The 27,489-nt window shown below is 65.9% G+C and overlaps 5 protein-coding genes across 5 annotated transcripts in view; 3 read left to right on the forward strand and 2 right to left on the reverse strand.

Annotated features, from left to right (window-relative positions):
- Positions 1 to 2,693, forward strand: part of CHLRE_12g556700v5 (uncharacterized protein) — a 6,872-nt gene extending 4,179 nt beyond the window's left edge. The window contains exons 6-7 of the mRNA XM_043069097.1: positions 372 to 456; positions 634 to 2,693. Of these exons, the coding sequence (XP_042918903.1) occupies positions 372 to 456; positions 634 to 1,406 (858 nt within the window). The 3' untranslated portion in view covers positions 1,407 to 2,693. The remainder of the gene's footprint in view (positions 1 to 371; positions 457 to 633) is intronic.
- Positions 2,694 to 2,735: 42 nt separating this feature from the next.
- On the reverse strand, positions 2,736 to 9,831 carry CHLRE_12g556650v5 (uncharacterized protein). The gene is made up of 12 exons (XM_043069095.1): positions 9,498 to 9,831; positions 9,075 to 9,222; positions 8,034 to 8,806; positions 7,686 to 7,896; positions 7,359 to 7,456; positions 7,019 to 7,135; positions 6,411 to 6,542; positions 5,975 to 6,145; positions 4,786 to 5,115; positions 4,373 to 4,684; positions 3,717 to 4,094; positions 2,736 to 3,476 (listed from the first exon to the last, which is right to left on the reverse strand). Exons 1-12 carry the CDS (start codon positions 9,603 to 9,605, stop codon positions 3,114 to 3,116), a joined length of 3,141 nt encoding a protein of 1,046 aa, XP_042918904.1. The 5' UTR covers positions 9,606 to 9,831; the 3' UTR covers positions 2,736 to 3,113.
- Positions 9,832 to 9,951: 120 nt separating this feature from the next.
- On the forward strand, positions 9,952 to 17,060 carry CHLRE_12g556600v5 (uncharacterized protein). Its single transcript, XM_043069094.1, has 10 exons — positions 9,952 to 10,185; positions 10,603 to 10,763; positions 11,060 to 11,221; positions 12,534 to 12,683; positions 13,193 to 13,319; positions 13,890 to 13,995; positions 14,496 to 14,719; positions 14,993 to 15,180; positions 15,517 to 15,588; positions 15,760 to 17,060. The coding sequence occupies exons 1-10, from the start codon at positions 10,038 to 10,040 to the stop codon at positions 15,916 to 15,918; spliced, it is 1,497 nt and encodes a 498-aa protein (XP_042918905.1). The 5' UTR covers positions 9,952 to 10,037; the 3' UTR covers positions 15,919 to 17,060.
- A 41-nt stretch (positions 17,061 to 17,101) lies between these two features.
- Positions 17,102 to 23,381, reverse strand: CHLRE_12g556550v5 (uncharacterized protein). Its single transcript, XM_043069093.1, has 12 exons — positions 22,298 to 23,381; positions 21,907 to 21,970; positions 21,521 to 21,609; positions 20,932 to 21,359; positions 20,602 to 20,728; positions 20,045 to 20,341; positions 19,513 to 19,911; positions 19,223 to 19,344; positions 18,663 to 19,003; positions 18,239 to 18,381; positions 17,950 to 18,024; positions 17,102 to 17,651 (listed from the first exon to the last, which is right to left on the reverse strand). Exons 1-12 carry the CDS (start codon positions 23,324 to 23,326, stop codon positions 17,211 to 17,213), a joined length of 3,555 nt encoding a protein of 1,184 aa, XP_042918906.1. The 5' UTR covers positions 23,327 to 23,381; the 3' UTR covers positions 17,102 to 17,210.
- Positions 23,382 to 23,541: 160 nt separating this feature from the next.
- CHLRE_12g556500v5 (uncharacterized protein) lies at positions 23,542 to 27,463 on the forward strand. The gene is made up of 7 exons (XM_043069092.1): positions 23,542 to 24,771; positions 25,017 to 25,113; positions 25,400 to 25,653; positions 25,849 to 26,015; positions 26,170 to 26,224; positions 26,430 to 26,867; positions 27,046 to 27,463. Exons 1-7 carry the CDS (start codon positions 23,704 to 23,706, stop codon positions 27,232 to 27,234), a joined length of 2,268 nt encoding a protein of 755 aa, XP_042918907.1. The 5' UTR covers positions 23,542 to 23,703; the 3' UTR covers positions 27,235 to 27,463.
- Positions 27,464 to 27,489: the final 26 nt, after the last annotated feature.

Below are 27,489 nucleotides of genomic sequence, written 5' to 3' on the forward strand. Positions count from 1 at the left end.
GGTGGGTGGGTGGGTGGGTGGGTGGGTGGGTCCAGGGTGGGTGGGTGGGTGGGCGCGTGGGTGGGTGAGCGAGAGTGTGGCATGGACCCCTGGCTGGCACCTACGCACACCGTGCCCCATCACCGTACTCACACCAACACACACACACACACACACACACACACACACACACACACGCACACGCACACACACACACACACACACACACACACACACACACACACACACACACACACACACATACATACACACACACGTGCACACACACACACACACACACACACACACACACACACACACATACATACACACACACGTGCACATGCCCCCACCCACCCACCCACCCGCCCACCCGCCCGCCCGCCCTCCAGGTGGTGGATCACATTGAGCAGCTGGGCCGCAACGGCCGGGTGCTGGGCGACCTCAAGCATGACAACCTGCTCGTGAACGCACAGGGTGCGTGAGTGCGTGGTGGCTGGCGCGGGTGGGGGACGAGCGAGCGAGAGCTCCCGTCGTATAGCTAGCTAGCGGTGGCGGCAGCGGGCTGCTGGAACGTCACATAAACCTGCATGCCTCAATTTTGCTTGCCTTTATTTCTCAACAATTAACTCATTCATACAATTTTTGACGCAGGCGACGTGCTCCTGAGCGACCTGGACGGCGCCGGCTTTCATCTCGACACCACTCTGGCGCCCGTGCAGGCGGAGGCCGCCGCCGCCGCGGCCGCCGCCGCCGCCGCCTGCGCCGACCCCAGCCCCGCCGCCAAGGCCGCCGCCGCCGCCGCCGCCGAGGCCGCCGTCTTCGCCGCGCGGCTCGGCACGGTGCCGGTGCCCTCGCAGCCCTACATGGCGACTTGGGCCTACGCCGCGCCCGAGATGTTTGTGGGGCAGGTCCTGGGGGAGCTGCTGCTGAACAAGAGCCTGGCTGTGGTGGCGGCGGAGGCCAAGGCCGCGGGCCACGACGGCGCGGTGGCGCTGGTGTCACGGCTCTACCGCGAGTGCCCCGCCGCGGGCGGCTCCAGCAGCAGCTCCAAGGCGGCGCAGGTTGCGTGGTTGCGGCGCATGAACGGCGGGCGCGACGGCATGTGCGGTGCCAGTCACCTGTACCTGCTGGCGTCAAGCACGACCGACATGGTGGGGCAGATGGAGACGAAGCTGCAGCAGCGGCTGCAGCGGCTGCAGCGGCTGCAGCAGCAGGAGCAGCAGCTGCTGCAGCAGGGGCAGCAGGGGGACGCGGCGGCGGCGGACGAGGCCGGCCGGCGGGCCAAGCTGGTGGGTGAGGGGCTGGTGTTCCTGGCGGCGCTGCGCGCCGCGATGCGGCCGCTGATGGCGGCGGCGCCCGAGGCGCGGCCCAGCACGCGGCAGGTGCGCGCGGCGCTGGCGCAGCTGCAGACGGACTGGTGCTAGACGACAGCTAGCTAGGCAGCTAGGCAGATGCTGGGCAGCTGGGCAGTTGGGCGCTGGTATGCAGCGATTGTAAACAGCCTGCATGCAGTGGTACGGTAGTGTGACTGCGGGCTGAGTGAGGGAGTGCGTGGCTGCGGGACAGTCATGCATGTCGATCAGTAGCGCGGCAAGGACAGTAGGTTCCGTGATGACGTATCAGTGCGTGCTGGGGTATGTGGTTGGTTGGGTAGGGTGCGCTGGAATCAAAGCGCGCAAGTAAGGGTTGATTGGCCTGCATGCTGCTGTGAAAGAGTAAGGCAGCAGGTAAGAACAGTAGTTGTGCTCACGGCCTCCCGTGTGCGTGTTTATTTGGAGTTTGCATTGTGGGCGAAACAGCGAGCGGAGCGCGCGCGAACGGCCTTAAGTTTATGTTTCACGTTTGTCTTTGAGACTTTGAGCTTGACTTTTGGGATGGGACGCGGCTTGTGCCATGCGGGTAAGTGCCCCCGCACTGCTGGCATATTGTGGTCAGCAGAGAGATGGCATGAACAGGCAAGTAAGAGCGAGGAAGAGCTGGTAAAGGGTATTGCTGCCAAGCATACCTTGCATGCAAAGGTGTAAAGTATGACACTGCTGAAGTAGCTAGGCTGTAGACTATAGCAGGCCCTGGGGGAGGTGTATGGCGACATCCCGCCCTGTGTAGAAGGCCGAAAGCCCACTGCTGCACCCGGGCAGTCTTGTAACGTGGTAGGTGACGGCTGCGAACCTAAGTGAATACAGTGCCACTCAGCAGGGCCCCGCCCGGTATCGGCGGGGTGCACAAGGCAGCAGTAGAGACGTCATAACCCGTGCGTGGATATGGCGAGAAGTCCCTGGAGTCCGTCCTCCTTACTTGAGCCAATCTATCACCGTCAACGCTAGAGACGATAGAGTTGTCATGCAGACGAACCCATGCAGACGACGGCACACGCTCGGGTTTGAGGCATTCGGAGCGCTGAGCAGGCCGTCTCTGGATTGACCCAGATTGATGGCAGTGCCTGATGAATAGCGATAGCGAGTGGTTGGGAGTGTGTGATGGGCAGCGTGTGTGTGCAGAGTATGGAGGACAGGTTGCTACATGCATACTGCTGTCCTCTCCAGCCGTCCGGCCTACAGGTATGTTGACGTAGCGAGATGGGTTGATCCTGTTTCAGCGCGAGTCCCAAGACACCGTCATGAGTGGTCCTCTGTTCTAGGCGCAAACTCAACACATGGCTTCGGCGTGTGGGGACGCGGCGTTGGCGAGAGCTACGGATGGCCCTAGTGCCGTGGGGGCACGTCGCACCCGTGGAGGGCACATAGGTATGTACGGAGTTTGTTTATAATATGGCACACTCGCTCACTGGCACGGGTCGTTGCAATTGGCACTCCCGCCGGTCCGCGTCCCACGTGCCCCACTGCCCAGGGGCAAACACCGCCTAGTTTGAAGCGTTTGGGGGGGCTCCTAGACACAGGCACAGTGCCACTCAAGGATGCTGTAGACAGTAGATTGAAGACAGCAGCGCAGACAGCAACACGTGGCGAGAAGCCTGGAGCCAAGGGTAAACCTAGCTGCAGCAGACGGCGTGCGGCGCCGACTGCACTCTCCCCAGCCTGGGAACGTCGCAACTGCATCTCACCAGGTCTATGACCATCCCTCCTACCTCTATGCCGTGTCTTGCTGATGCATCCTGCTGCAGTGCGTTCGCCTCACCCATCCTCCTCCATGTCCTCCACGCCGCCCGCGTCCTCCTCCTCCACCTCACCGCCCTCCCCCACTTGCCCATCAACACCCATCTCCTCCTGTTCCTCCTCAGCGTCCTCATCTTCTTCCAAATCAATCATGTACGACCGACACGCGTCCGTGAACGCAGCCGCCAGACCACGAGGCCCGCTCACGAGCAGTGGCGCAACCCAGCCGCCACAGCCGCCGCCGTGGGCGCCGCCGCCGGCAGCGGCTGCTCTGGTTGCTGCTGCGCCGCTGTCACTGCTGGCGGCAGGGCCGGTGGGCGCGCGGCGCAGGCGTGTCCCGGCCACTGGCCATGTCGCCACCGCGCCGCGCCGCACGCACAACTGCATGGAAGCACATGGAAGCACATGGAGGCAAGGAGGTTAGGTTGGAAATCGGCGGAGGGGCGGGGGCGGCGATAGCCATTGTCGTGGCATTGGTGTAAAGAAGCCTATGCTCGGCAGAGCCCTGCTGCCCTGCTGTCCTGCCCTCAACAGCCAACCGCCGTAGCAACCGCACAACCCCCTAGCGACAAAAACAACCAGCTATCAGTTACCCGCTACCAGCGCCGACGTCCAACTCACCTGCGCAATGCCGCTGCTGGCAGCCAGCGCCGCTGCATCACCGCTGCCACATGCCGCGGCCACGGCCGCAGCCTCCGCCGCCGCCGCCGCCGCCGCTGCCATGTGGACACTGCCGCCCACCTCCGTCATAGCCATGCCCTCCGTCGGCACCAGCGCCAGGAGCCCCGCACCTGCCTCCGCGCACCGCCGCGGCCCCGCCTCCCGCCCCTCCTCTGACTCGTCGCCGCCCTCCCCACCACCACCGCCGTGTTGCTGCTGCCAGCTGCCGCCGGCCCCGCCCTCCTCGGGTCCCAACAGCAGTGCCAGCTGGGCGGTGCGGTAGTACGACATGCCCAGCACCCGCAGCCCCGCGGGCAGGGCCAGCAGGCAGGCCTGCGCCTGCGCGTGTGGGCCAGATGTGGGCGTGCGTGCGCGCGCAGCAGATTAGGGCAGGGCAGGGCAGGGCGGACGAGACAAGCGTGCAGGGGCCTTGGCTCGCATGTGCTTGTGGGTCAGCTAGCCGGCAGGTGGATGGTCAAGGAGCGAAGCAAAGCGACGACGCATTCACGCTTACACCAAGAGAAAACGGAGGCGTAGCACGACAACAATGCGACGTTTCAGGAAGAGTAGAAGGGTCAGACAAGTGCTGGTCGCAAGTAAATTGGGAATTCACGCACCTGCAGCGGCTTGCATTGCCCCAAGCCGCCGCCGCCACCAGTCGTCAGCGCCAGCCGCATCAAGAGCAGCACGCTCCCACCACCACTGCTGCCACTGCCGACGCCTCCACCACAGCCGGGCAGCACCGCCGCCACCAGCGCGGGGGCGCCGCTGTGCGGCTCCGTGCGGATCTGCGGCAGCTGCAGGCAGCAGCAGGCGGGCGCGGACGCCGTGGCTGCGGCTGCCGGCAAGGCTGCCGCCGACAGCGCCGCGGGCAGCAGCAGGGGCGGCCGCGGGCCCACCTGCGGCGCCGGCTGCGGCACCAGAGGTATCTGCGGCAGTGACGGCAGTGAGATAGAGCAGGGCATCATGGTCAGCAGCTAACGATCATTGTCCATACAGGTATAAGCAGCGGCATGTGTGTCGCACTCACCCGCACAAGCAGCTGCACCGAAGGCGACACGTCCCGCTGAAGCCGCCCGAAGGCGCCGCGGCACAGCTCCCCCAGCAGCGCCAACTGCCGCTGTAGCGGCCGGTCCGGCCAGCTGCTACTGCCGGCGCCGGATGCTGTAGCACCGCCGCCTCCACCTCCACCACCGCCGCCATCGCCACCGTCTGCGCCCTGGCCCTGTTGCTGCTGCTGCTCCGCATCTTCTGCCTCCTCTGGAGGCGGCAGGGGAAATGCTGCCTGCTGCAGCGCCTGCAGGTGCGGCGCCAACTCAGGCGGATAGCGCAGACTGCCCACTGGCAGGCCCAGCGTGTTCTGTGGCAGGAGAGAGCGGGGAGGGAGATAGACGGAGATAATCTTCCGAGTCCGGTGAGTGGCGGGGTAACAGCCGCGATGTTGTGGATGGCGGCACAACATGCGCTTGTAGGTCAGGCCCCCGTGGTGGTGTGGCGAGACCCGGAGCTGTGCACGCCAACAACAGCACGGTGACAGCAACACCCCTTTTGGATCCCCTTCCTCTCCCTCTCCCGCCCCCCTACTTTGGGCTGGTAGTTACAACCCTCCCTCTTGGGACTTGTTGGGCTCGGGCACATACCGCCTTGTCCCTTGTCCCTGTACCCGCCTGGCCCTCGTGTGGCCCCGTGCCGATGCGTGCTTGCCTCTATACTGTTGCCCGCTGCCTGTTTCCCTCCCCTCTCTTGCCACCCAGGCTCGTGCATCTAGAACACTGTAGTCTTTTTTGCTCGCGCGCCTTTCCGCTCGCACCGTTTGCCTTTTCCATTTTGCACCTGCGAACGTCCTGCCCTGGCACTGGTTCCCTCCTCGGCGCCCGGGCCCCCTTGATGTCGTCTAGGTGGGTATTAAACGTGTACCTACCTTCATTGCTATTTAGAACGTGCGTACGTGTGTTTGAGCCGGTGTGTCAATTTTAAAGCGGCTACCGGCAGCACTGCCCACATGCGCAAGACCGAAGAGCTTATCGCCTTCATTGTACCGGTTTGCGGGATGCTTTGCTGGGAAGCTGGGAACTCCATGCGTTTCGGGGATGGGACTAGTGCCGCGTGCCGCTCCGTTGTCAAAGCGTGGGCCACGCTCTCCTCCTCGCTCTCTTGCATGGGGTTCGGTCTAGATTGGGCTGGTATCTACAACCCTCCCTCTCCCCTTAACCTCCTACCTGCGACGCGTCCAGGTCTCTGGCTACGGCGTCCTCCGCCAGCTGCCCGCCCTCAGCCAGGAACGCCAGCACTGTCGCCACGTCCACGCCCACCGCCGCCAGAGAGCCGTTGCTGCCGCCGGCCCCGGGCAGCGCGGCCTCCTCGCCCTCGGGCCGCGCCTCCTCCAGTCCCTGGGCGGTGGCGGTGTTGGGGGTGGTGGTGGCGGTGGCGGAGCGGGTGCGCTTGGATGTGTGTGAGGAGCTATGGTGGGCAGGCCAGTGCGGGGCTGTTGGTGAATGAGCCAGCACTAGAACTGAGAGCTGCACTGCGCACACACACACATACACACACACGCACACACAGATCTACACACATACACATACATACACACACGCGCGCGCGGCCCGTTATCCACTCCATCTCCCTACCCCGCACTCGGAGCCAGCACACCCTCACCTGCAGTGTCTTGAGCAGCCACGTGAAAAAGGCCCGGTACTGTCCCCCCACCGCCCCCACCAGCCCCCGCAGCGCCTCCGCCTGCAGCAGCGCCTTGGCGGCCTCCACCTCCACCACCGCCACAGCGCGCTCCTGACGGGGTTGCAAGGATTGGTACAGAGAAGTTTAGCGAAGTAGGCAGCAGGTGCGGTGTTGCCTACTTCGCTATGGGGTGGGGAGGAAGGGATTACATTCAACATTAATTAGGAAGAAGCGCAGAAGAGGGGTGAAAGTTAGGGCGCCAGGGAAGTGGGCGGGGAGGCTAGAACCACACGCATACACGCACACCCGAAGAGCTGACACAGCCCCAGCACTGACCCGATGGTCGTGGCAGGGCCGTTTGCATGGCCCGCTGGACCCCTGTTTCGCTCACTCACCAGGCCCTCAGAACAGCTTATACCGTGCTAGCCCCCTTCGGCAGACACACATCCACACCCACCCACACCCTCACGTGCGGTAAAGCATGTGCCGACCCTTTCCTTGTGCTTTCCTGACACACACGCGCGCACACACCCACGTCCACACATATCGGGCACACGACAGAACAGCGCCCCCCTTCCACCGCGCACCTGCAGCCCCAGTGTCTGTGTGATGCGCGCTGCCGCCGCCCGCCCGCGCAGCTCCCCCGCCACGAAGGCCACCAGCGTCAGCGCCGGCAGCACCCCGTCCAGCAGCTGCGAGCACACCTGCGCGGGTACGGGTGTGCGTCACAGTGACAGTATTGTGAGTGCCCGCCAATGTGTGTAGTGAAGTTGGTTTAGCAAGCAGGCAAGCAGGCAGGCAGGTGGGTGGGTCGCGGGCAAGCAAAACGTGATTAAAAGCAACCATTTGCAACCTACAAGCACCCTCGCCCCAGCCACTCACAACCCTGCCACCCAGCCCCAGTCACCCCGCGACGCCGCCCCCCACCTCCTGCACAGCCGAGTCCACTGTCTTGGCGAGTCGCCTCAGCCCCGGCTCCGTGAGCGTGTTGGTCAGGAAGGCCTGCAGCGGCGGACTCACGTGGCCTGTGTGTGTGTAACGTACGGCAGAGCGGCACGGGGTGACAGTAGGAGAGGGGGCGAGTGGCTGGCATCGTACAAGCGACGCGTGTTTGTATGCACGCAGCGAACGGAAAGCGGAACTGCTAAGGACGAATGGGGTCCCACTGAAACCACCTTCGCCCCTTCCCCGCCACGCCACGCCCCTCTACGCCACGCCACGCCACGCCACGCTTCCCCACACGCCCAGCCCTACCCGAGGCCAGCATGCACGTGAGCTCCCCCGCCACGTCCTCGGTGTCGTGTCCGTGCCCCTCCAACTGCTCCTTCAGTTGCTCGTCCAGCCGCTTCCCCAGCTCGTCCCGCGCGCCCTTCCACGCCCGCGCCGCCGCCGCCAGCGCCGCCGCCGCCGCCTCCAGCCGGCCCGCCACCAGGCCGCCCAGAAGCGACAGCTCCAGAATCTCGGCCTGCCGGTCGCATTTGCACATGATTTCTACTATGAACATATACAAGAAACGTTCGCTACAATTGTACTTTAAAGTGCAAACCGTCAAGGCTTGCCACCGACTTCAAAATGGATCCCAAAAGCTGACCGCCAAGTCACCTGGCAGCTTCCCAGCTTGCCGCAGCTGTAGATGCTCAGGCTGGTCTCAACTGCGGACGCCACTGGCGCCGCTGACGCCGGCGCGCCGCCAGTGCTGCCGCCGCTGCCGCCGCCGTGCCCCGCCGCCACCGCTGACGGCTGTGACAGCACTACGAGCGTGCTGAGATCCCGAGACAGCACCGACTGCAACAGCCCGGCCACCTCGCCCCTCGCTGACGCCAGTGATGCAGGCAATGTTGCCGCAGGCGCTCCTGGTCCGCCGACGTCCCCTGCATGGGGCGGCGCCGCAGTGGCGGCGGCGGCGGCAGCGGCGGCGGCGGCGGCGGCGTCGCGCGGCGGCAGCGCCGCCACCAGCACCTCCCCGCACGCGGCCATGGATATCCCGCCGCCGGCGTCCGACGTCACCAACACATCCAACGAGTCCGGAGGTGCAGGCCACTCAAACACCGCCGCGGCGGCTCCGCCGCCGCCGCTGCCTCCGGCGGCGCCGGGGGCAGGCTTGGCTGCGCCGCCGCCGCCGCCGCCGGCGGCGGCGGCGCCGGGCGGCGGCGCGGGAAAGAAGCGCGTGTGTCGGTAGCGGTAGGCGAGGTGTAGGCTGGGGGAGGCGGTGGCGGGGTGCGGGGGAACGCCCTGTACCCAGCTCAGGTGCACGATGGGCGCGGTGGGAAGGCCGGGGGCGGCGCCGCCGTGCCGGAGGGTGCGGAACAGCTCACACGCCTCCACGGCGTACAGGCACACGCCGCCGTGGCGGTGGCCGGTGGCCAGCACCTTGCCTGGCGGCAGTTGGGTTTCGGGGTTTGGGTTTAGGTTCGGGCTTGGGTTTGTGCACGGCGTGGCAGAGGTGGCACGCCTCCTGCCGCGTCCGATCACGTAAGCGTGGAGCGGAGCCTCCACTTACAGCCCGGCTCCGCCCGCTGCCCAGCTCCCCAGCCCCCCAGCCCCCCAGCCCCTTTCGCACACGCACACGGCAAGCACTGCATGCCGCACAGCCTGCGTGCCCCCTGTCTCGTGGCTTCTACCACAGGGCAGCTCGCGCCTCACCGTCCGGTCTCCAGCACAGGGCGGTGATGGGCGCCTCCGGCACCGCCACCCACAGCTTCTGCCACTCCAGGCGGTGCACGGCAAGCTGCCCGTCCTCCGCCACCAGCGCCAACAGGTCCATGGTGGGGCACCAGCAGCCCAGCACCACCTGCAACATGAGGGAGGGGGGCGGATACATTCATGGGGATGGTGGGGGTAAATGGTATCCCCAGTGTGAAAAAAAGAGTGCGGAGGGCATAGTTGCTGGTGCTGCCCGAGCCCAGCTAGAGGTTTTGGTGCATGCGCCGCGCTGGCGCGCTCCCCCACCCCCGGCCGCCTCCAGCGCGTGTGTTTCCCTTTCGTTTACCCCCATGACCCAGCAAGAAACCCCTCACTCTCTTTTGCCGCCTCCCCTGCAGGCAGGTAGGCCCCGTTTGCTCTCACCTGCTGGCTGAGGGCCTTCTCGTGCAACATGGTGAACGAGCTGGGCTGCACCACGACGTCGCCCATCTCCGAGCCGCTGCCAACATGCTCAGATCCCTCCTCTTGCATTTGCGCTAGCTAGATGCGTGCGCAGACAGGGCTGTGGTGCTGCGGGAGCGGATGGCGGGAACCAGTTCTGCCTAAAGGTTGCGAATCCCGTGAATCCCTACATCATGTAGCAGTAAAAATGGTAGGTGACATATCAAATCCGGCGTGCGAAGCGCTGTAAGTAGGGTCGGGCCTTCAAGGCTAGTTTGACAAGAGCGTACAGTTGATGTAAGCTGTGCCAGCTAACAGTGCGTCAATGCTCACGCAGGGCAGTTAAGTCGGCAGAGGTTAGAAGGTTTGCATGGAGAGCGCATGGTTTGTCCTATCCCGGCGCAGAACTTGGTCGCTTCAACAATAATCCACAGTTAAACAACAACGTGTTTCACCTGCAATACGACCACGAACCTGGCAGCGTCACTACTCTTCACTACACTTCGGCGCAGCTTTTCCACGATGTCTGCCCAAGAATTCTACGCACCAATCCTAGCATCGACTGGTGTCTACAAATTCTACATTGACGGTCAGTGGAAGGAGAGCGTATCCGGGAAGTCGGTTGCCATCTCGAACCCTTCCACGCGCCAGACAGCGTACCAGGTCCAGGGTGAGTTTGCTAGGTATTGTGCTAGCGTTTGATGTCCGGGGCCTGGAGGGTGACGCGAGGATGAGCTAGCCTGGCGCGGTTCGGATGGCAGGCGTTATTCAGCCGTTCGTCTATCAATGCGTCCACGAGGCGCGAACGCAGCGCCTGCCACTGATTGAGTAAACCTGCAAGGGTTTGATGTTTATGCAAGGACCGCCGCCCGGCCCAGATGATTGCTCAGCGCCAGCTTCAGCGGCTTTGCTTCCACGGCAGCGCCAGCAGCAGCACATGACAACGGACCTGATTACCAAAAACGTCAAGTAGTCAGGCATCAGATCGGCGCTGATCGAGCGCGGCCGGAGGGAATCCCGCGAGCAAGCGTCCTTCTCGCGCCAAATTTGTATCCTCTGCCCCTGCGTGCACATCTATTACTCATAGCCTGCACACAAGATGAGGTGAACAAGATGTTTGAGTCGGCAAAGGTGGCCCAGAAGGCTTGGGCGCGGACTCCGCTGTACAAGCGCGCGGAGGTGCTGCACAAGGTGGCCTCGCTGATGCGCCAGTACGCGCAGCCCATCGCGGACTGCCTGGTCAAGGAGGTGAGAGATGGAAGGAGAGGAGGAAGGCAAAGAGGGCAAGGGAGACGAGGGAATGGGATTTGGGGGCGTTGTGGGGGGAAAGGCGGGTCCAGGGATGTGCCTCGGTCCGCGTGCCTGGGTCCCGGACTAGGTCGAACTCCCTTGACCCTCGACGCCAAGCCCACGCCCTTTCCTTCCCCCCTATTGCATTGGGTTCGGCTACTTTGGGCTGGTATCTACAACCCCTCCCTGCCCCTCTTGCTGACTTAACCACTCCGTCCTTCACACTAACGCCTACCCGCCCCCCCCCCCTCCAGGTGGCCAAGCCGAGCAAGGACTCCCTGACGGAAGTGGTGCGCTCCGCAGACCTGATCGACTACACGGCGGAGGAGGGCGTGCGCTACCTGGGCGAGGGGCAGCTGCTCAACTCCGACAGCTTCCCGGGCAACGCCCGCAACAAGCTGTGCCTGGTGTCCAAGGTGCGGGGGCGGCAGCGGGAGGGGGAGGGGTTAGACTGGGAAGGAGGTGCCTGGGCGGAGGGACTGGTGGGTTCAGTGGCAGCGTGCACCCAGTATGCTGCTTGATGGTGCTGTCCGTGATTGGTATGCGCTTGGGCATCGGCATGGGCATGGGCATGAAGCGGGCGGCGGGCGGGGGCCGTAGCGCCCCATGTGGCCGTGTGCGCGACCCGGAGGATGGCAGCCCTGGCGGAGGGCTGAGCTTGTGGGCAGTCAGGGCTGGGCAGGCGCATCCAAAGCGATGGCAGCAGCAGCAGAAGAAGAAGCAGAAGCAGCAGCAGCAGCAAGCCGTGCTCAGGACGCCGGCGGCAGCCTGCGACGGAGCTCCGACAGCCCCTACACGGGGCCTCGCGGGGGCGGGCAGACGCAATGGGCAGTCACGCGAAGGGGCGGGGTTACTATAACCAGATCACACAGCCGGCAGACACGTGGACACGTGTGCGGCGCCCATGCATTCGGCCGCACGTGCTGTGCCAGGGAGCGGACACGCCATGGCGGGCTGGGCAGCCCCAGCACGCGTCCGAGCGGCTTACTTGAGTTTAATTGGCTAATGGCTACCCTGCAAGACCAAGCAGTGGGGCCGTTTTTGCGCCGCCAAGTGGGGCGATGCAGTGCTGGGGGGCCGCGGGGGCCGCAGCGCAGCGCCGGCGGGCGTGTCAGAGGGCGTGGGCGAGAGCGTTTGGCGTGGGGCTCATGCAACGGCTTGGGCGCTGCTGCAGCGCCGCCAGGTCGTTACTACCGCCACGTGGTGTGGCGCGTGGCGGCGTGGGGGCAGGCGGATGGCGTGTGGGCGGTGGGTGGCTATGATGGCCAGGGCATGGGTGGTGTGGCATCATGACCAGCACCGCGCACCACACACACCGACCCAGCAACGGCGCACGTCAGCCGCCCTGTCATACGGGCGGTGTCGTGTCGGCCTAGCGGAGCGCAGGGGCGGCAAGGCGGGCCCCAGGCGGGCGCCAAGACGGCGAGGCGGGGGTCGGGCCGAGGCCCTGCCGTGCGGCAGGGCGGCGCAGCGGCACCGCCCCAGCCGTGCACATGACACACGGCAGCAGGTCCAGCAACAGCGTGTGTGTCCTGGCGTTGGATCCCGTCAACCTCACAGAAACCCCTCATCACGCCAACCGCCCCACCGCGCCTTACTCAATGCTCCTGCTGCCCCGCTTCTTGCTTGTTGCCCGCCGTTGTGCCCCTGCCGCGGCGGCGCCACCACCTTCCTCACCCATCTTTCCCCCCCCCCCCCGCCCCGCCCCGCTCCGCCTCACCGCTCCAGGTGCCGCTGGGTGTGGTTCTGGCCATCCCGCCCTTCAACTACCCGGTCAACCTGGCGGTCTCCAAGCTGGCCCCGGCGCTGATGGCGGGCAACGCGGTGGTGCTCAAGCCGCCCACACAGGGCGCCGTGGCGGGCATCCACATGGTGCAGGTGGGGGGGAGGGAGGGAGGGAGGAGGGAGGAGGCGAGGAGGGAGGAGAGAGGAGGAGAGGAGGCAGGGAGGGGGGGAGGAGGGGTCGAGGGCGGGAGGGGGATGGGAGGGGGGAGGGAGAGGGGGAGGAGAGGAGACGAGGGGGATGAGGCTTTCACCCAGGGCGCCAGGGGCGGAGGGCCCAGCAGAAAACGAGGGAATGGAGCGGCTGCGGTGATCCAAGCGGCGGAGAGAGGAGGGTAGGGGCAGGGTTTTGGACGGATGCGCCGTCGGGGTGGCGGCAAGGTGTGCAGCTGTGGAGGCAGCGGCAGCGGACTAGAAGCTGAGCGCTGGGAGCGGCGGTGCGAGTGGAGGATGGGGAGGCGGAGAAGCTGGAGGACGACGCGGGCGTCAGGTGGCTTGAGGGAACGGCACGAGCGCGGCTCAGCGCGAGTTTCAGCTGCCGTGTGCCCACTTGTCCTGCTTTCCTCCGTGCCCCCTCCCCTGTGCCCACCCTCTGCCCCCCGCAGTGCTTCCATGCTGCGGGCTTGCCCGCCGGCCTGCTGTCAGTGGCCACCGGTCGCGGCGCCGAGATTGGCGACTTCCTGACAACCCACCCCGACGTCAACTGCATCTCGTTCACCGGCGGAGACACGGGTGAGGCAGCGAGGAGCAGGAGAAGGAGGAGGAGGGGCGGGAGGAGGAGGTGGAGGAGGGGGGGTGGGGTGGGACGGCGGTGACTGAGCGCGAGGGCCGGGGTGGGAAAGGGTCAGGGCGATGGAGAGGGAGGGAGAGGGCGGAGGGAGGGCAGGGAGAGGGCGGGGAGAGGGCGGGGAGAGGGAACTGGGGGGAGGGGCAGTTGAACGCCGGGGTTGAGGCAGGGACAGGTCAAGCAAGGGAAAGGGCCGAAGCCAGCAGGATGCGAGGCGGTGGGGAGAACGGGATGCCCGCCAGAACCTGACCCCGCCCCCGCACCGCCTACCATTTGCTTAACTAGTCATGAATGTAACGCCCACCAACCATTTGTCTACACTGCCGGCACCGGCTGAACACAGCCCTTGTGTCGATCCTCGCCTCTCTTCCTGTGGGCCTCCCCGTGGCCCCCAACACCTTTCACACGCCCCGCGCCGCCCCCCCTACACTACTGTTCCTGGCTACGCCTTCACCCCGTAAGTAAACACGAATGTATCCTCCGCCGCCCGCCCGGCCCTGCTCGCGCACACGCAGGCATCTCCATCGCCAAGAAGGCCGGCATGGTGCCGCTGCAGATGGAGCTGGGCGGCAAGGACGTGTGCATCGTGTGCGAGGACGCCGACCTGGACCTGGCGGCAAAGTGAGGAGGAGGGGGGAAGGGGGGAGGCGGCAGGGGGGTGCTAGATGTCAGGTCAAGCTGAAGCCCAATGCAAAAGAGCGAGGAGGATAGCGTGGCGAGGGGGAGCAGGTATGAAGGGGGGAGTTTGAGGGGGTGGGGGAGGAGGGAGGAGGGAGTGACTATGGAGGGAGGGAGGAAGGGAGGGGTTGCGGGCACGGGTGTGCTGGCGGGCACACGAGCGACCGGTAGGGGGAGCTGGCGGACTCATGGGTGGAGGGAGGAGCCCGCGCTGCAGGCAAGGGCGCTGCACGGCTGCTGCAGGGCGGCGCGCTGGACAAGACAAAGCCGGAAACTGGGTGGTGGGGACGAGGGCGTGCGCTCTCCTCCTGCCTGCGTACCCGCTCCTCCGCCCTCCCTCCAGCCTTCCTCTCTCCCCTCCTCCCCTCCGTCCCTCCATCCTCCCCTCCCTCCTCCCCTGCTCCCTCCCCTGCTCCCTTCCCTCCCACCCGCCTGCCACACAGGCACATCATCAAGGGCGGCTTCAGCTACAGCGGCCAGCGCTGCACCGCCGTCAAGCTGGTGCTGGTGGCGGCGCCCGTGGCGGACCGACTGGTGGCGGCGGTGGCGGCGGGCGTGGCCAAGCTGAGTGTGGGGCGGCCGGAGGACGACTGTGACATTACGCCGGTGGTGTCGGAGAGCTCGGCCAACTTCATCGAGGGGCTGGCGATGGACGCCAAAGCCAAGGGTGGGTTGGGTTGAGGAGAGGGGTCTGGGAGGGGAGGGAGGCGGGAAGGGGTGTGGCAGCAGGGAGGAGGGGAGGGGAGCGGGAGGGGGGATAGCCGTCCATGGAAGACGGAGTTGAGTCAATGGTTAGACTGTGCCCAACGACACGCCAAATCCCAACCATGATTCCAAACATACCTTACCGTACGGCACAGCTACCGTACGTCACAATTACCGTACGTCACAGTTATCGTACATCACAAGTGCCGTACCCCACAATTGCCGTACGTCACAGGCGCCACCTTTGTGACGGGCGAGTGGCGGCGCGAGGGCAACCTGATCTGGCCGGTGCTGCTGGACCACGTGACGGCCGACATGCGGCTGGCGTGGGAGGAGCCGTTCGGGCCGGTGCTGCCGGTGATGCGTGTGAGCAGCGTGGAGGCGGCGGTGGAGCACTGCAACAAGAGCAAGTACGGGCTGCAGGTGAGGCGGAGGGGGAGGAGGAGGGGGAGGAGGAGGGGGAGGAGGAGGGGGAGGAGGAGGAGGAGGAGGAGGAGGAGCGAGGAGGAGGAGGAGGAGCAGGAGGAGCGAGGAGCGAGGAGAAGGAGGAGGAGGAGGCGGCAGCGGAGAGGCATGCAAGGGCATGCAGCGGGGCGCAGGTGGGGTGCAGGCAAGGGAGCATGGCGGGGCTAGCGCCCTCGCCTTGCCAGCAACACACCCCAGGCCATACCAGCACCGCCCTGGAGTACAGCGGACCTGAGATACCACCCACACCCACCCACGCCTTTCTGACACCCCTTGTTCACAACACCACGACAGGGCTGTGTGTTCACCCGTGACATCAACGCCGCCATCCGCATCAGTGACGCAATGGAGACCGGCACCGTGCAGGTGCGCTGATTGGGGGGAGCAGGGTCTGCGAGGGGCCGCCTTCACACAGACAGGAACGGGGCGACGATGAGCTATTCCAAGCGGGTCCCTGCCTTTCACAACGCCCCCACCGCTGACCCCGCGCCTTTGTCTGATTGTCCCACGCCTTCACACACCCCACCACCACCACAGGTCAACTCGGCGCCGGCTCGCGGCCCCGACCACTTCCCTTTCCAGGGATTCCGCGACAGTGGCATTGGCAGCCAGGGCATCCGCAACTCGCTGGCGATGATGATTAAGACCAAGTCCACTGTGATCAACCTGGACAAGGAGTCCTACACGCTGGGCTAAAATGTCTGTGCTGAAAAACCGCTGATAAGCCGATGATACGGTAACCGGATTTGTCTTTGCCGGGCCTCGCCACCTGACTCCTGAGGAGCGGCGCGAGGCGCAGCGAGAGGAGCAGAGAGAGGAGCGAGGGTGAGGAGATGAGAGCTGGGGAGGAGTGTGCGGGTGCTCGGGGGCCGCCGCGACGGCGACACGCGTGTGTGTGTTTGTGTGTAGTGTGCACCCAGCTGCTCTTGATGACAGAGAGGAAAGGATGACAAACTGCCCTATCACTGGATTCGACTGGATTCGGAGGCGACATAGCACTAGGATTGCCTTTAATATAGAGCGGGTTGGCTCATGACGGTTTTCAGGGCTCCGTGCGTGAGAGATTCACTCGGGGCGGACAAGAGCCAACCGAGTTGTCACTAGATTAGATTCATTCGTTAGGTCGAGTGCGGGAAGCGTGGACTGTGAAGGTAGGCATGGCAGAGGCATGACCAGCCGTATGGCCGAGTGTGTGTGGGGGGGAGGGAGGGGGCTACAGCACGGCCGACTGTGTTCGTGCTGTTCGGGTAATGAGCTTTGTCCATGGGATGGGATGTCCAGAGCGCTTGGGGCGCACAGCCTCGTGACCTGCGGCCCGGGTCCATGAGGTTTTTGGTGGGCTTGGCTCGAAGCGTGGTGGTTTCTGGGTTTGCTGGGCTGTCACCACGGGCGTCAATTGAAGAGCGCGCGTTTGACAAGGAAGGGAAGGGAAATGCCGAACCCGTGAGATCGACGTTGTGGTTGTGCGGTGCTATGCGGCGCGTTGGTATGCCCGCGGTGCCATCCGTCACTTGCGCGTACAAACGTTTGTTTTGACTGAGTGGGGGATAAGAAATGAGAAGAACGATGTATTGATAGGGCGGCCCAAAGGAGCAGAAGGAAGGTGGCGGGATACAGATGTGTCTCATGGCTTTGCCAGGCTGGCCAACCAGCCGAGGCGAGGGGAACTTGAGGGGCCAGGTGTTGCAGACGCCACCAGCGCGGCACTTAACGCGTCCGGATTTTGGTGTGGTACCGGGATGGCAAGGAAGAGGGGCACGGGGAGGGGCCCAGACCATTGAGGCAAAGGCCGCGCGGGTGGAGCCGTGGAGGCCTCATGGCTGTAATCAGCTCCTGCACGCTGTCTGCGAGTCGCAAATGCTTGGACTCCACAACACCTCGGGCTCGCTCCTTACATACCAGTTATATAGAACCGGACAAGTGCCAGGGCAACACTTGTATGTGAGCTGTCTTCAAGTGTCAACGTAAATTCTTCCACCAGACCTACTTCAACCAGACACGAACCCCTGTAGGCAGCGCCGCAGCATGGGCAGCAGCCGGTGCAGCTCGGCATCCAACCCACCGCCCGCCAGCCCCATCACCAGCGCGTGCCGCCGCTGACCCTCGCGCCGCCGCCCTCCTCCTCTGCTCCTTGCTGCCCGCACCCCCGTCGCAGCCATCATATCCACCTCCACCTCCATCTCCTCCTCTTCCTCGCCTCCCCCCTCCTCCCCAAACCCGTCCGCGCCTTCCTCCCACTCCATGCCATCCTCCCCTCCTCCCCCTCCTCCTCCCCCTCCTCCTCCTCCCCCTCCGTCCCAGCCCGAGCCCGCCGCCATCAGCGCCTGCAGCGATGGCAGGCCCAACCCCATGTAGGCGTCGCCGAAGCGGCAGGCCAGGGTGCCCTCCGTCAGCAGCACCGCCAGCACGCAGTCGGGCGCCTCCGCCACCTGTTGGAGGGAGGGAGGGAGGGAGGGAGGGCTGGAAGGGAACAGAGGGAGTGAATGCGTGGGCTGGTTGGGTGTGTGTGAGCGACTGCATTGTGCGGACAGTGGCGCGTTGTGGGGTGCGTGGTGTGGTGACGCGTGCGGCAGAGCTGGATGATGCTGGTCGCTGGTGACAGGTGGGAGCGCAGACCGAGGGGGCTGCTGCTGCTGCTGCTGCTGCTGCTGCTGCTGCTGCTGCTGCTGCTGCTGCTGTTGTTTGTGCGGCGGCGGTCCCGCGGAATGAAAACTCTCATATCCTCACCTGTCGGCGGAGGTGCAGGCGGGCGCAGGCGGTGGCCACCTTGACCAGCGCGCGGAGCACCTCCGCCTGGGACACCTGCCCGGCACGAGGGCAGCAGCAGGGTGTTGCATCCATGAACAACGAAGAAGGAAAGCTGTCGCATAGCAGCTACTATGAGCAACCCCCAAGTGACCCAAAGAGATCAGGAAAGCAGCCACAGGGGTGCCGGAGAAGCGATGGAGGGCGGGACCGCATACACAGTCATGTGTGCTTTCTTCCCTTGTGCTCCCTCACACACGCCCTCGCTAACCTTGACTCCTGACTGCCGCACTGCCACGTAGTACCCCATCAGCAGCTCCAGACCCGCCTCGCTCAGGGTGGGGGCGGGAGCCAGCAGCGCCGCCGCCGCCACGTGCGCCCGCAGCGCCGCCGTCAGAGCCTCCGCCTCCGTGCCTGGGGTGCATATGGTGCACGGCACGCGGAGGTGATGGAGGTCGCGGCACAGGTCACGACGTGCGGGGACACACGCGGCACACGGCCACCAGTGCATGTGCCCCTATCTTGTGCTTGTGCAGCCCTCTCTGACACAACCTGTGCAACCGCAGGCCCGACCCCCCCAGCCCTCGCCGTGCGTACCCACCGCACCCGGCCCTCCCTGCACCCCCCACCCGCAAAAACGAGGGAACTCCCCGCGTCCACATGCACCGACCATGCCTCCCCCCTGCCGCACTCACGGTCGCACGGCCGGCGGTCCCCTGGATCCAGAGAGCCCTCATCCAGCGCCATGTCCCCCGCCACGTCATCAACCGCCACGTGGCCCAGCACCATATCAAAGCATGACTCATCCAGACCAGACCAGCCGCCCCTGAGGCTGCCCGGCACCGGACCACGGCCCCCGCCGCCGCCGCGGCGGCTGCTGGGTGCGCCGCTGGCCTCGGGGTCGCAGTCGGCGGCAGTGGCGTGTCGTACGGCCGCCGCCCAGACCGTGGCGGTGACGGGGATGGACAGCTCGGGGCGGCCGGGCGCCAGCACTAGCACACGCCGGCCCAGCGTTTCACACAGCTGCGCCTTCTGCCTGTAAACAAGGATAACGTAGGTAGTCACGTTGCCAAAGGCGGGCGGAAAATACATGGAACGGGGGCGTCGCTACGGAGGCATATGATTGCCATGCCCGTTACTCACCCACAGGCAAAGGGACAACCAGCCAGCTCATGACCATCACCAGCAGCCATCTACTACCGGCGTCTGCTACCCCCATGCCGCCACCGCTACCTGATTTCTCCCAGTCACCCACTTGCTGGACAGCACGTCTGCGTCCACCACCGCTACGCCCCGGTTGGCGGCGGCCAGCAGCGCGCTGCAAGCCACCGTGGCGGCGGCGGCGCCGTCGGCGGAGCCGTCAGGCCGGCTGCCTTGCTGCGGCGCGCGGCGACAAACGGCCACGTCAACACACATGAGCAGGTACACATGAATACCAGTACAAGTGAACAATACAACATGCGGTACTAACAGGACACGTGGATTCCGGCGATGGAAGCAGGCGGTAGGCGGTAGGCGCCGGGCGGGTTCAGATGCATGCCGTACCTGCAGCCGCGGCAAGATGACGTCGTCCGTCAGGTGGCTGGTGGCGGTGCCGGCAGAGGCCGCCGCCGCGGCGCCGCCCAGCCAGGTGCCCAGCGGGCTCAGCAGCGCCGCCGCGCCGCGCAGCAGCCGCGGCCCCAGCGGGTCATGCCGCTCGCAGCCCAGCAGCACACACAGCTGCTGGTGCTGGTGCTGCTGGTGCTGGTGCAGGTGCAGGACACCGCCTTTGTTGCTGGGTGCCGCTGCAGTGACCTCGCCCGTGGCATCGCCGTTGCCGTTGCTGTTACTGCTGCTACTGCTGCTACCGCCGCCGCCCACGCTGACGGCGCTGGCCAGCAGCGCCAGGCAGGTGAGCGGCTCCACGGCGCGGCCCAGCAGCCGGCACAGCACGTCGCACAGCAGCTGTATGACACGACACGAAACGTACGACATGCGTGAAATGCATTGCACATTGAGAGTGTGAGTGCACGGCGAATGTTCGGTGAAGCAGAGTCGCCAGCCGCAATGCTGTTCGCCCATGCACACAGCCACGCACCTGTAGCGGTCGTCCACTGGCGGCAATCAGCCCCCCGCCATCGCCGCCGCCACCACTGGCCCCGACTCCCAGCGGCGCCCAGGCCTGCAGCGGCGAGGCCTGGCTGATGGACAGCGCCTCAATCTCGGCGGTCGCGGCTGCGGAGGCGGCGGAGCGAAGCGCGAGTGAGGCTGCGGAGCCGCCGCCACTGCCGCAGCCTGGGCCGCCGCCGCCAGGGCCGCCGATGGCGGCTGTGGCGCGTGCCCCGGGCGGCCCCAGCAGCCGCACCAACCCCACCAGCTGCACCACGTCCCCGACCTGTGCACGATCCAGCAAGCACAAGCGCGCGTATGTACGTTCAATAGGAGTGCGTGTTGCCATGCGTCCTTCAGCTCACCATCACCACTGCAACTTGCATGAGGGATTGCAGTGAGGTGTGTACCAGGCATGACGCCTGTTGCCGGTCAAGGAGTCACAAGGCCGGCCACGCAACCAACAGCCGGGCACCAAGTGCACCGCGACACGGTTCATGCCAAGACGCACACGTGCGCTGTTACCCACCAATCGCACCGACTCACCCGCACGGTGCCCGCCAGGCCATCTCCCAGCACCACCCGCACACAGCCCAGGCGCGCGAAGTGGCCGGACCCCGGGCCCGCGCTGCGCAGCCCGCCCAGCCAGAGCTCCTGGCACTCCACCATCACCCTGCAGGCAGCAGCAGGCCCGGGGGAAGGGGGACACAGGAAAAGGCACCACAGGTGTATGAAAGGGGTAAACGGCGGGTACAACACATACCGCATGTGTGCGCCATGCATGTGTGCTGCATTGTACGGTATGACTTCCACTCCCAAGCATATGCAACACCCCACCCCTCACGCACGCCAGCCCTCTCGCCCTCAGGCACGCACCTGCCCGACAGGTCTTCCTGGACATCATGGATGGTGGTGCTGCCTCCGCAGTCACACACCGCCATCCCAGCCCAGGCACCCGGCCCCGCGCCGGCCCCGCCTCGCCCCGGCCCTCGCCGCCCCCCGGGCGCCCGCGCTTGTGCCGCTGCTGCCTCCTCCTCCTCTGCCCCGTGCGCCGGCGCCAGGCCTCGATCCTCCAGGATCTGCCTGCCACCGCCGCAGTGCAGGCACACCAGGCTGCGGCTGTGCGGCCGCCGGCCCAGACTACTGGCGCCCACCACCACACCGTAGCAGCAGGCCGGAGTGGCGGCGGCGGCGGCGGCGCGGCCGGACGGCGTGCCAAGGGGGCTGTAGCAGCTGGCGCTGCTGCAGCTGCTGTTGCAGAGCGCGGCGAGCAGCTCCGGCACGTGCTGGCAGGGCATCGGCACCTGCGGGAAGGTGCGTGGAGGGAGTGGCGGGGCACGTTGGCGTGTTGAGGCATTGGAAGGTAGAAGAGGAGTGCGTGTTGCTAGGAAGGCACAAGGAGAAGCAAGGGGCTCTGAGGAAGGGGCGACAAGCTTGCAACAAGCCCAGGCCGCGCCTCCCTCACGTGTGTGGGCCTCAGGTGGATGCGGGGGCACGCTGTGGCGCACAGCCCCTGCGCGTGCAGCTCGTCCAGCACCGCCCACTGCGCCGCCTCTGTGCACACACAGGCGCACGCAACAAGCACAGCGGTGCGGTCGTGGTTAGGTAGCGACGCCACACGGTGTTGTCATGCCAAAGATCATCAGAAATCATTGTTACGTGACTTACGTCCCACGCTTTCCGACCCCGCAGCAAGCCTTCACTGCAGCTACACCTCCACCCACGACCTCCACCGCGCTCTGCGCATCAACAACGCACTTCCACTCAACAACGCACCGCACCGCATCACACCCAGACACGCCGTGCAGACACGCCCATGCAGAGATAGAAACATCTCAGGCGGCCACTCACTCATGTCTGCCAGCAGCCAGCAGCCCACCTCGGGGTCGGACGTGATGAGCGACATCACATCCACCTGCGGACGATCAAATGACACCATCATGATCACCGTAGACCGCGAAACGACATACCAATGCCGCCAACCTTGTTGAATGCGGCATTGATTGCGCAACCACTGAGCGGTAACTGGGCAGGCGCAGCAGAACAGCTGACCCAGACGTTGCGAGGCCGCCATGCAAACTCACAGCGCCACACCGAAGCCCCCCCCCCCGGCCCCCTGGCTGACCCGGCTTAAGCCTCGCTTTCCACACACACATCCACATCCACATCCACGCACCCAGACACACACACACACGCACGCACCCATACACATGCACACACAAGCACACACGCACACACGCACCGGCAGTGACACGGCTCTGTCAGGCGGCAGCTGTAGCCGGCCCTCCTCGTCCTGCGCCTCCGGCCCCGCCGCCTCGTCCAGCGCCCCGCTGCGCAGCAGCCACTGCAGCAGCCGCTGCCCCAGCGACCCCGGCTGCTGCTCCTCCTCCGGCTCCGGCTCACTTTGGTGTTGCTGGTGCTGCTGCTGCTGCTGGTACTGCTGGTATGGGCCTGGTGCAATGGGGTCCTCACCGTAACCGTGCCCAAAGAAATCGTGTTGCTGCTGTTGTTGCTGGTGGTAGGGGCTGGGCTCCAGCTCATGCGGCGCCGCTGCAGGCGTGGCATGCTGCGGCTGCTGGTGGTGTTGTGGGTGCGCCACCCCCTGCTGCGGCTCCTTCTGCTGTGGTTGCGGCCGCTGCTGATGTTGTGGTTGGGGCTGTTGCTGTTGCTGCTCCTGCGGTGGGTGCGGCCGCTGCAGGTGGGTGGCGGCAGGTGGGTGCGCGGCGCCGTGCCCCCGGGGGTGCTGCCGCCGGCTGCGCTGCTGCTGTCGCTGCGACAGTGGCAGGTCCTGCGATTGCGGCTGAGACTGTGACAAAGGTGGCTCTTGGTGCTGGTGATGCTGTTGTTGTGAGAAGGGCTGTGAAAACACGGCATCCAAAATGTCGCCCTCGGCACCAAACCCAAATCCCTGCTGCTCCTCGCCTGCTGCCTGCCCAGCCGCTGCTCCGCCTGCGGCCGTTGGCCGCCCTCCAGCTGCGGCACCCAAGTCGAAAGGAAAGCCACCAAAAGCGAAGGGCCCGGCGGCATCGTGCCTGGCTGCAGCAGCTGCAGCCGCGGCGTTACCGCGGCCGAACAGCGGCGCCGGCGAGCGGTACTCGTCGTCAGCCGCCCGACCCAGAAATGAAAACGCGCCAACTCCTGCAGCTCCGTTGCTGGGAGGTGTACCTCCTAGCAGCCCGCCACGAATGTGGTTTGGCGCGGGCGACAGCTCGAAGGACAACCCGCCCGCGCCGTCGCCATTATCAAGGGCGCCATCGCCTGTGTGTTGCATGGTGGCTTGCTTGCAAAGATACTGGCTTGTCTGTGTTCAGAACGAAGAGTTACCGACGGAGTGGGGGGAGGCAGATTACGGGGGATGAGTGAGCAGGCATGCTGCGGAATTTGGCGGGAAGCGGGATGAGCGGGGCGAATCTACCGCAGCGGCGATAAAAGCTATTCACCCGCACTTCTGCTAGCCCGCTCTCCTCGTGAGTCCCTTCTCCTTAAATATTTGCGCAGGCGCACCCGCGCCTGACGCGCAAGCGCGTCAAGTCTCCGTGACCCCCCGCGTAGTTTTTCAGCCGCGTGCGCTTACCCTTACGGCTTGACCAACAGCAGCGCCAGCTCCTATTCTGCTACATCAGCACTTTACCAGCCAGCACAGCCAGAATGCTCACTTCGGCGCAGCTCCCGGCGCTCGCGTCGCCCGTGCGAGGTCCGCGCATTCGCGCCGCGCCCCTGCCACCGCCCTCGCCCGCATCGCCACTGCCTGCGCGCACTCTGAGCAGCAGTAACAGCAGCAGCGGCTCTTCGGCTGCTGCTGCCGCGGCGGCGGCCGGCGGCAATAGCGGCGCGCTACCGGCGCTTCTCCCCCAAACCCTTCCCTCGTTGCTATCGCCCGGCTCCAGCATCCGGCGCACGCTCGCGCTGCACGACCCAACCGCTCTTTCCCCAACCACCACAGAATTTAGCAATGCCACCAGCGCTAGCGCTAGCGGCAGTAGCAGCACCAGCAGCAACGTTGGCTCACGACCGCGCGCCCGCGCCCGCGCCGCAGCAGTCGCGCTAAGGTTTGACCAGCTTGACCTGCCGGTCAACGCGGTCGCCGAGGAGCGCGATGGCGAGGAGGCTGGAGCTGAAGGCGAGGGCAATGCCAACGCAGGCGGCGCACTGCTACTGCCGCCTCAGCTGCTGCCGCTGCCGCCCCCGCACGCCCTGGCCGGCTTGGGCCTTGGCGACCTGCTCCCCCTGATGGGCGGCGCCCCTGCTGCTGCTGCAGCCGGGGCCGCTCCTGCGGCGGCGGACGGAGTAGGGGAGCAGCAGCAGCCTGCGGCGCCGGCGGCTCCCCTGCCGCCGGTGGTGCCAGCGGCGGCGGCGCCGGGGCTTATGCCGCCGGCTGTGGCGGCCGGGGCGGCGCTGCTGTTCCCTGCAGTGGTGGTGGCCGCCGCTGCCGCCGCCCCGGCACTGCAGGCGCCGCCCGCGCAGCTCATGCAAGAGGACCAGGCGGGAGGAGCCCCCGCCCCCGCCGCCGCAGAGGCCGCCGCTGCTGAGGCTGCGGCGGCGCCCGCCGCTGGCGCGGCGGCCTGCCTGCCGCCCACTCCGGTGGCCAAGGCGCAGCCCCGCAACGCTGAAGCAGACGTCGAGCCGGCTGTGTGGCCGCTCCCTGCTGCCGACGCCAACGCCGATGCTGGCGCCGACAGCTCCGAGGCCCCCCGGCGCCTGAGCGAGCCAGCAATGGTGAGTCGGCGATCTGGGTCGGCTCAATCGGCTGCTCTGTGGCCCTGTGGAAATGTGCAGGTGTCTTTACCGGGTGTGGAGACATGATTGTTATGCGTCGGCCGGCTGGTTTAGTACTGCAGCCGTTTGCGCCTTGACCCACATCACCATGACACCCCACTCCACCACACCGTACCCCACCACACCTTGCCTGCCTCACATCCCGCCCCGGCGCCCCGCACCACCGCCTCCGCCTCCACACACAGGTGTTCCTGCGCTCCGTCAACAGCAACGTGCGCTCCCGCGCCACCTTTGTAAACGACTGCACCGAACCCGTCACCATGGTGTGGCTGGACTACAACGGTGAGAGGGCATTCAAGGGGGAGGCCCGGAGAGGCATCGTACTGTCGTACTGATCGTGGCGCAGCCAGCACGTTGGGCTGCGGCATTACCAGTACGGTACCCGTAGCTAGGGTTTTTAAGTGCGGTGCGCTTTGCCGCACGGTCGCCGCCCAGTATTTCCACAGCTGCCTCGCTCCCCTCACGCACCCTTCCCTCGCCCTTAGCTCCCGCTTCTCCCCTCGCTCACCTCCACTCACCCTCACCTCCCGCGGCTGTCTCCTGCCTTGCACCCGCACTACCCCTACAGGCCAGGAGGTGGTGTACGGCGCGCTGCGCCCTGGCCAGTCCAAGGTGTACGACTCATATGCGTCCCATCCCTGGGTGTTCCGCTGCAGCACCACTGACAAGCGCATGATGGCGGGCGGCCGCATGGCGCACTACATGGAGCCGCCGCCGCCCGGCGACACCGGGCTGCTGCTGAGCAGCAGCGCGCGCCGCCAGGCCGCCAACCCCGAGCCGCCGCGCGTGCACATCACGCCGCCGCCCGTCCTGCAGCACACGGTGAGCGAGCGGGACCCGGGAGCGCGGTAAGGTAGCAGTACCAACACAGAGCCTGTGTAATTTGCAATAGTACATGCTTCTTCCTTGCTCTGCCGATGCCGCCTTCGCAGCACCCACTTCACCTGCGCCCTCCCCAAGTCCCTCCACAACCCCGCTTCCCAACCCTCAGCCCACCTTCACCTTGGCTCCCTGCAGGCCGAGACGCACGCCGCCTTCCCCGCCGACTACCGCGCCACCTGCCGCGCCCTACTGCTGGCACACCAGCGGCTGCAGAGCCCCGAGCTGGAGGCGGCGGCGGCGGCGGCCGCGGCCGCGGCGGCGGCGCGCCGCACCGTCACCGACGCCGTGTGGCGCATGTTCGGGTGGGTCACTGGATCTGTCGTTTTGCTCGTGCGGGCACGTGTCATATCATAGATGGATACTCGCAGTCATTGCTCAGTACCGCAAGCCCATGCGACCTTCGAATCACCCCATGGCTGGCACTTTACTGACGTATACTTTGCCCTGCTATTGCAGGAACGCCGTCAACGCGGCCCTCACCGCGGCGCAGCCCACCCTGCAGGCCATGCAGGTGATGAGAGGGCTGAGCGAATGTTGGGCGGCATCAGGGTTGGGCGGGAAGGGTGAGGTCACAGCACAGTACCGTCCTGTCATGGTCAGCGCTGCAAGCTTACTGAGTAAGCCCCATTGCATGGCCCTTGGCTAACCAAATTTCGCTTGCACGAAGACACGCTCATGCACCCAACCTGGCCCGGTCCTCCGCGCTGCACACGCAGGTGGCCGTCTGCTCCCCCACCTTCAACCGCCCCACCTCTGCTGCAAGCTCGCCCGCCGGCCCCGCCCGCGCTTCCGGCGCTGCCGCCGGTGCCAGCACCTCCACCGCCTCCTCCTCCCCCGACACCTGCGCGCGCGCCGTGGGCCGCTGGTTGAACCAGCCCGGCGCCGCCGACGCCGTCAGCGGCCTGCCACGCCCCATCAACCTCGATGACGACTCCGAGAGCGTCGCCGAGGGCTTCAGCCACAGCTCCGCCGTAGCCGGCGCTGCCACCACCGGCGGCCCCTCCACGGCGCCGCAGCCCCTGGAGATGTCTTCGCCGGCAAAGAAGATGTCGGCTCGCAAGGCAGCTGCGGCAGCCTCCGCCGCTGTCGCGGCGGCTGCCGAGCAGCAGGCGGCGGAGCTAGGTCAGCAACTGGCACGGCTGCCTGTGGACCTGGTGAGTCGCTGGGATTAGCGGTGGCGGGCCCGCCTCGCAGTTTGTGTTGTGCATGGATGATAGCAGCCATGTCGGTATCACGCTGCATTGGCATGGCCCGACACGCCAATGCCCCAACTTTGCTCTCACCTGCGCGCACCGCGGCTGTGCCGCTGCCCTCTCGCCGCACCCCCTGCAGGTGCGCCACATCGCCCACCTGGCCGCGCCGGTGGTGCGCCAGTACACCTCCCACCCGCGCGCCCACCCCGACATCCTGCCCGCGCTACTGCCCTCCGACCCCGCCACCTGGGCCCGCCCCAGCCAGCCAGCGGCGCAGCAGCCCGCGGCAGCGGCGGCGGCAGTCCAGGCGCAGCAGCCGGGTGCGTGATGCGGTGGCCGTGCGTGCCTCACATTCCTGATGAGACTGCAGCGACTCCCATTCGTTGCAGTAGCTACCGGTACCGCATGGATTGACTCTGCACAATTGAGCCAACATGGATTCCGTGGCTTTGAAGTACGGACAGAGCGAACGAGAGAGGTTTGAGGATGCGCATGCGAACGCTCAGCTAGCATGCCTGGTTGATGCAGAGAACTGTGGCTACGCATCCTAGAGAAGATTATGGAGGAGTGTGTCGTGTTTGGA

Source organism: Chlamydomonas reinhardtii, chromosome 12 (assembly GCF_000002595.2).
Source record: "Chlamydomonas reinhardtii strain CC-503 cw92 mt+ chromosome 12, whole genome shotgun sequence".
In the NCBI taxonomy this organism is placed as follows: Eukaryota; Viridiplantae; Chlorophyta; class Chlorophyceae; order Chlamydomonadales; family Chlamydomonadaceae; genus Chlamydomonas; species Chlamydomonas reinhardtii.

Excerpts from the sequence above, each read along its gene's own strand:
- CHLRE_12g556500v5 (XM_043069092.1), top strand. The coding sequence starts at position 23,704 with ATGCTCACTTCGGCGCAGCTCCCGGCGCTCGCGTCGCCCGTGCGAGGT. Across the intron at positions 24,772-25,016 it reads GCCTGAGCGAGCCAGCAATG|GTGTTCCTGCGCTCCGTCAA; the intron begins GTGAGTCGGCGA and ends CTCCACACACAG. Across the intron at positions 26,016-26,169 it reads GCCGTGTGGCGCATGTTCGG|GAACGCCGTCAACGCGGCCC; the intron begins GTGGGTCACTGG and ends CTGCTATTGCAG.
- CHLRE_12g556650v5 (XM_043069095.1), bottom strand. The coding sequence starts at position 9,605 with ATGCAAGAGGAGGGATCTGAGCATGTTGGCAGCGGCTCGGAGATGGGC. Across the intron at positions 7,897-8,033 it reads GCAAGCTGGGAAGCTGCCAG|GCCGAGATTCTGGAGCTGTC; the intron begins GTGACTTGGCGG and ends TGCGACCGGCAG. Across the intron at positions 7,457-7,685 it reads CACGTGCATGCTGGCCTCGG|GCCACGTGAGTCCGCCGCTG; the intron begins GTAGGGCTGGGC and ends ACACACACACAG.
- CHLRE_12g556550v5 (XM_043069093.1), bottom strand. The coding sequence starts at position 23,326 with ATGCAACACACAGGCGATGGCGCCCTTGATAATGGCGACGGCGCGGGC. Across the intron at positions 21,360-21,520 it reads TCCACCTGAGGCCCACACAC|GTGCCGATGCCCTGCCAGCA; the intron begins GTGAGGGAGGCG and ends ACCTTCCCGCAG. Across the intron at positions 18,382-18,662 it reads GGACCGCCGGCCGTGCGACC|GCACGGAGGCGGAGGCTCTG; the intron begins GTGAGTGCGGCA and ends TATGCACCCCAG.
- CHLRE_12g556600v5 (XM_043069094.1), top strand. The coding sequence starts at position 10,038 with ATGTCTGCCCAAGAATTCTACGCACCAATCCTAGCATCGACTGGTGTC. Across the intron at positions 13,996-14,495 it reads GACCTGGACCTGGCGGCAAA|GCACATCATCAAGGGCGGCT; the intron begins GTGAGGAGGAGG and ends CCTGCCACACAG. Across the intron at positions 15,181-15,516 it reads AGAGCAAGTACGGGCTGCAG|GGCTGTGTGTTCACCCGTGA; the intron begins GTGAGGCGGAGG and ends ACACCACGACAG.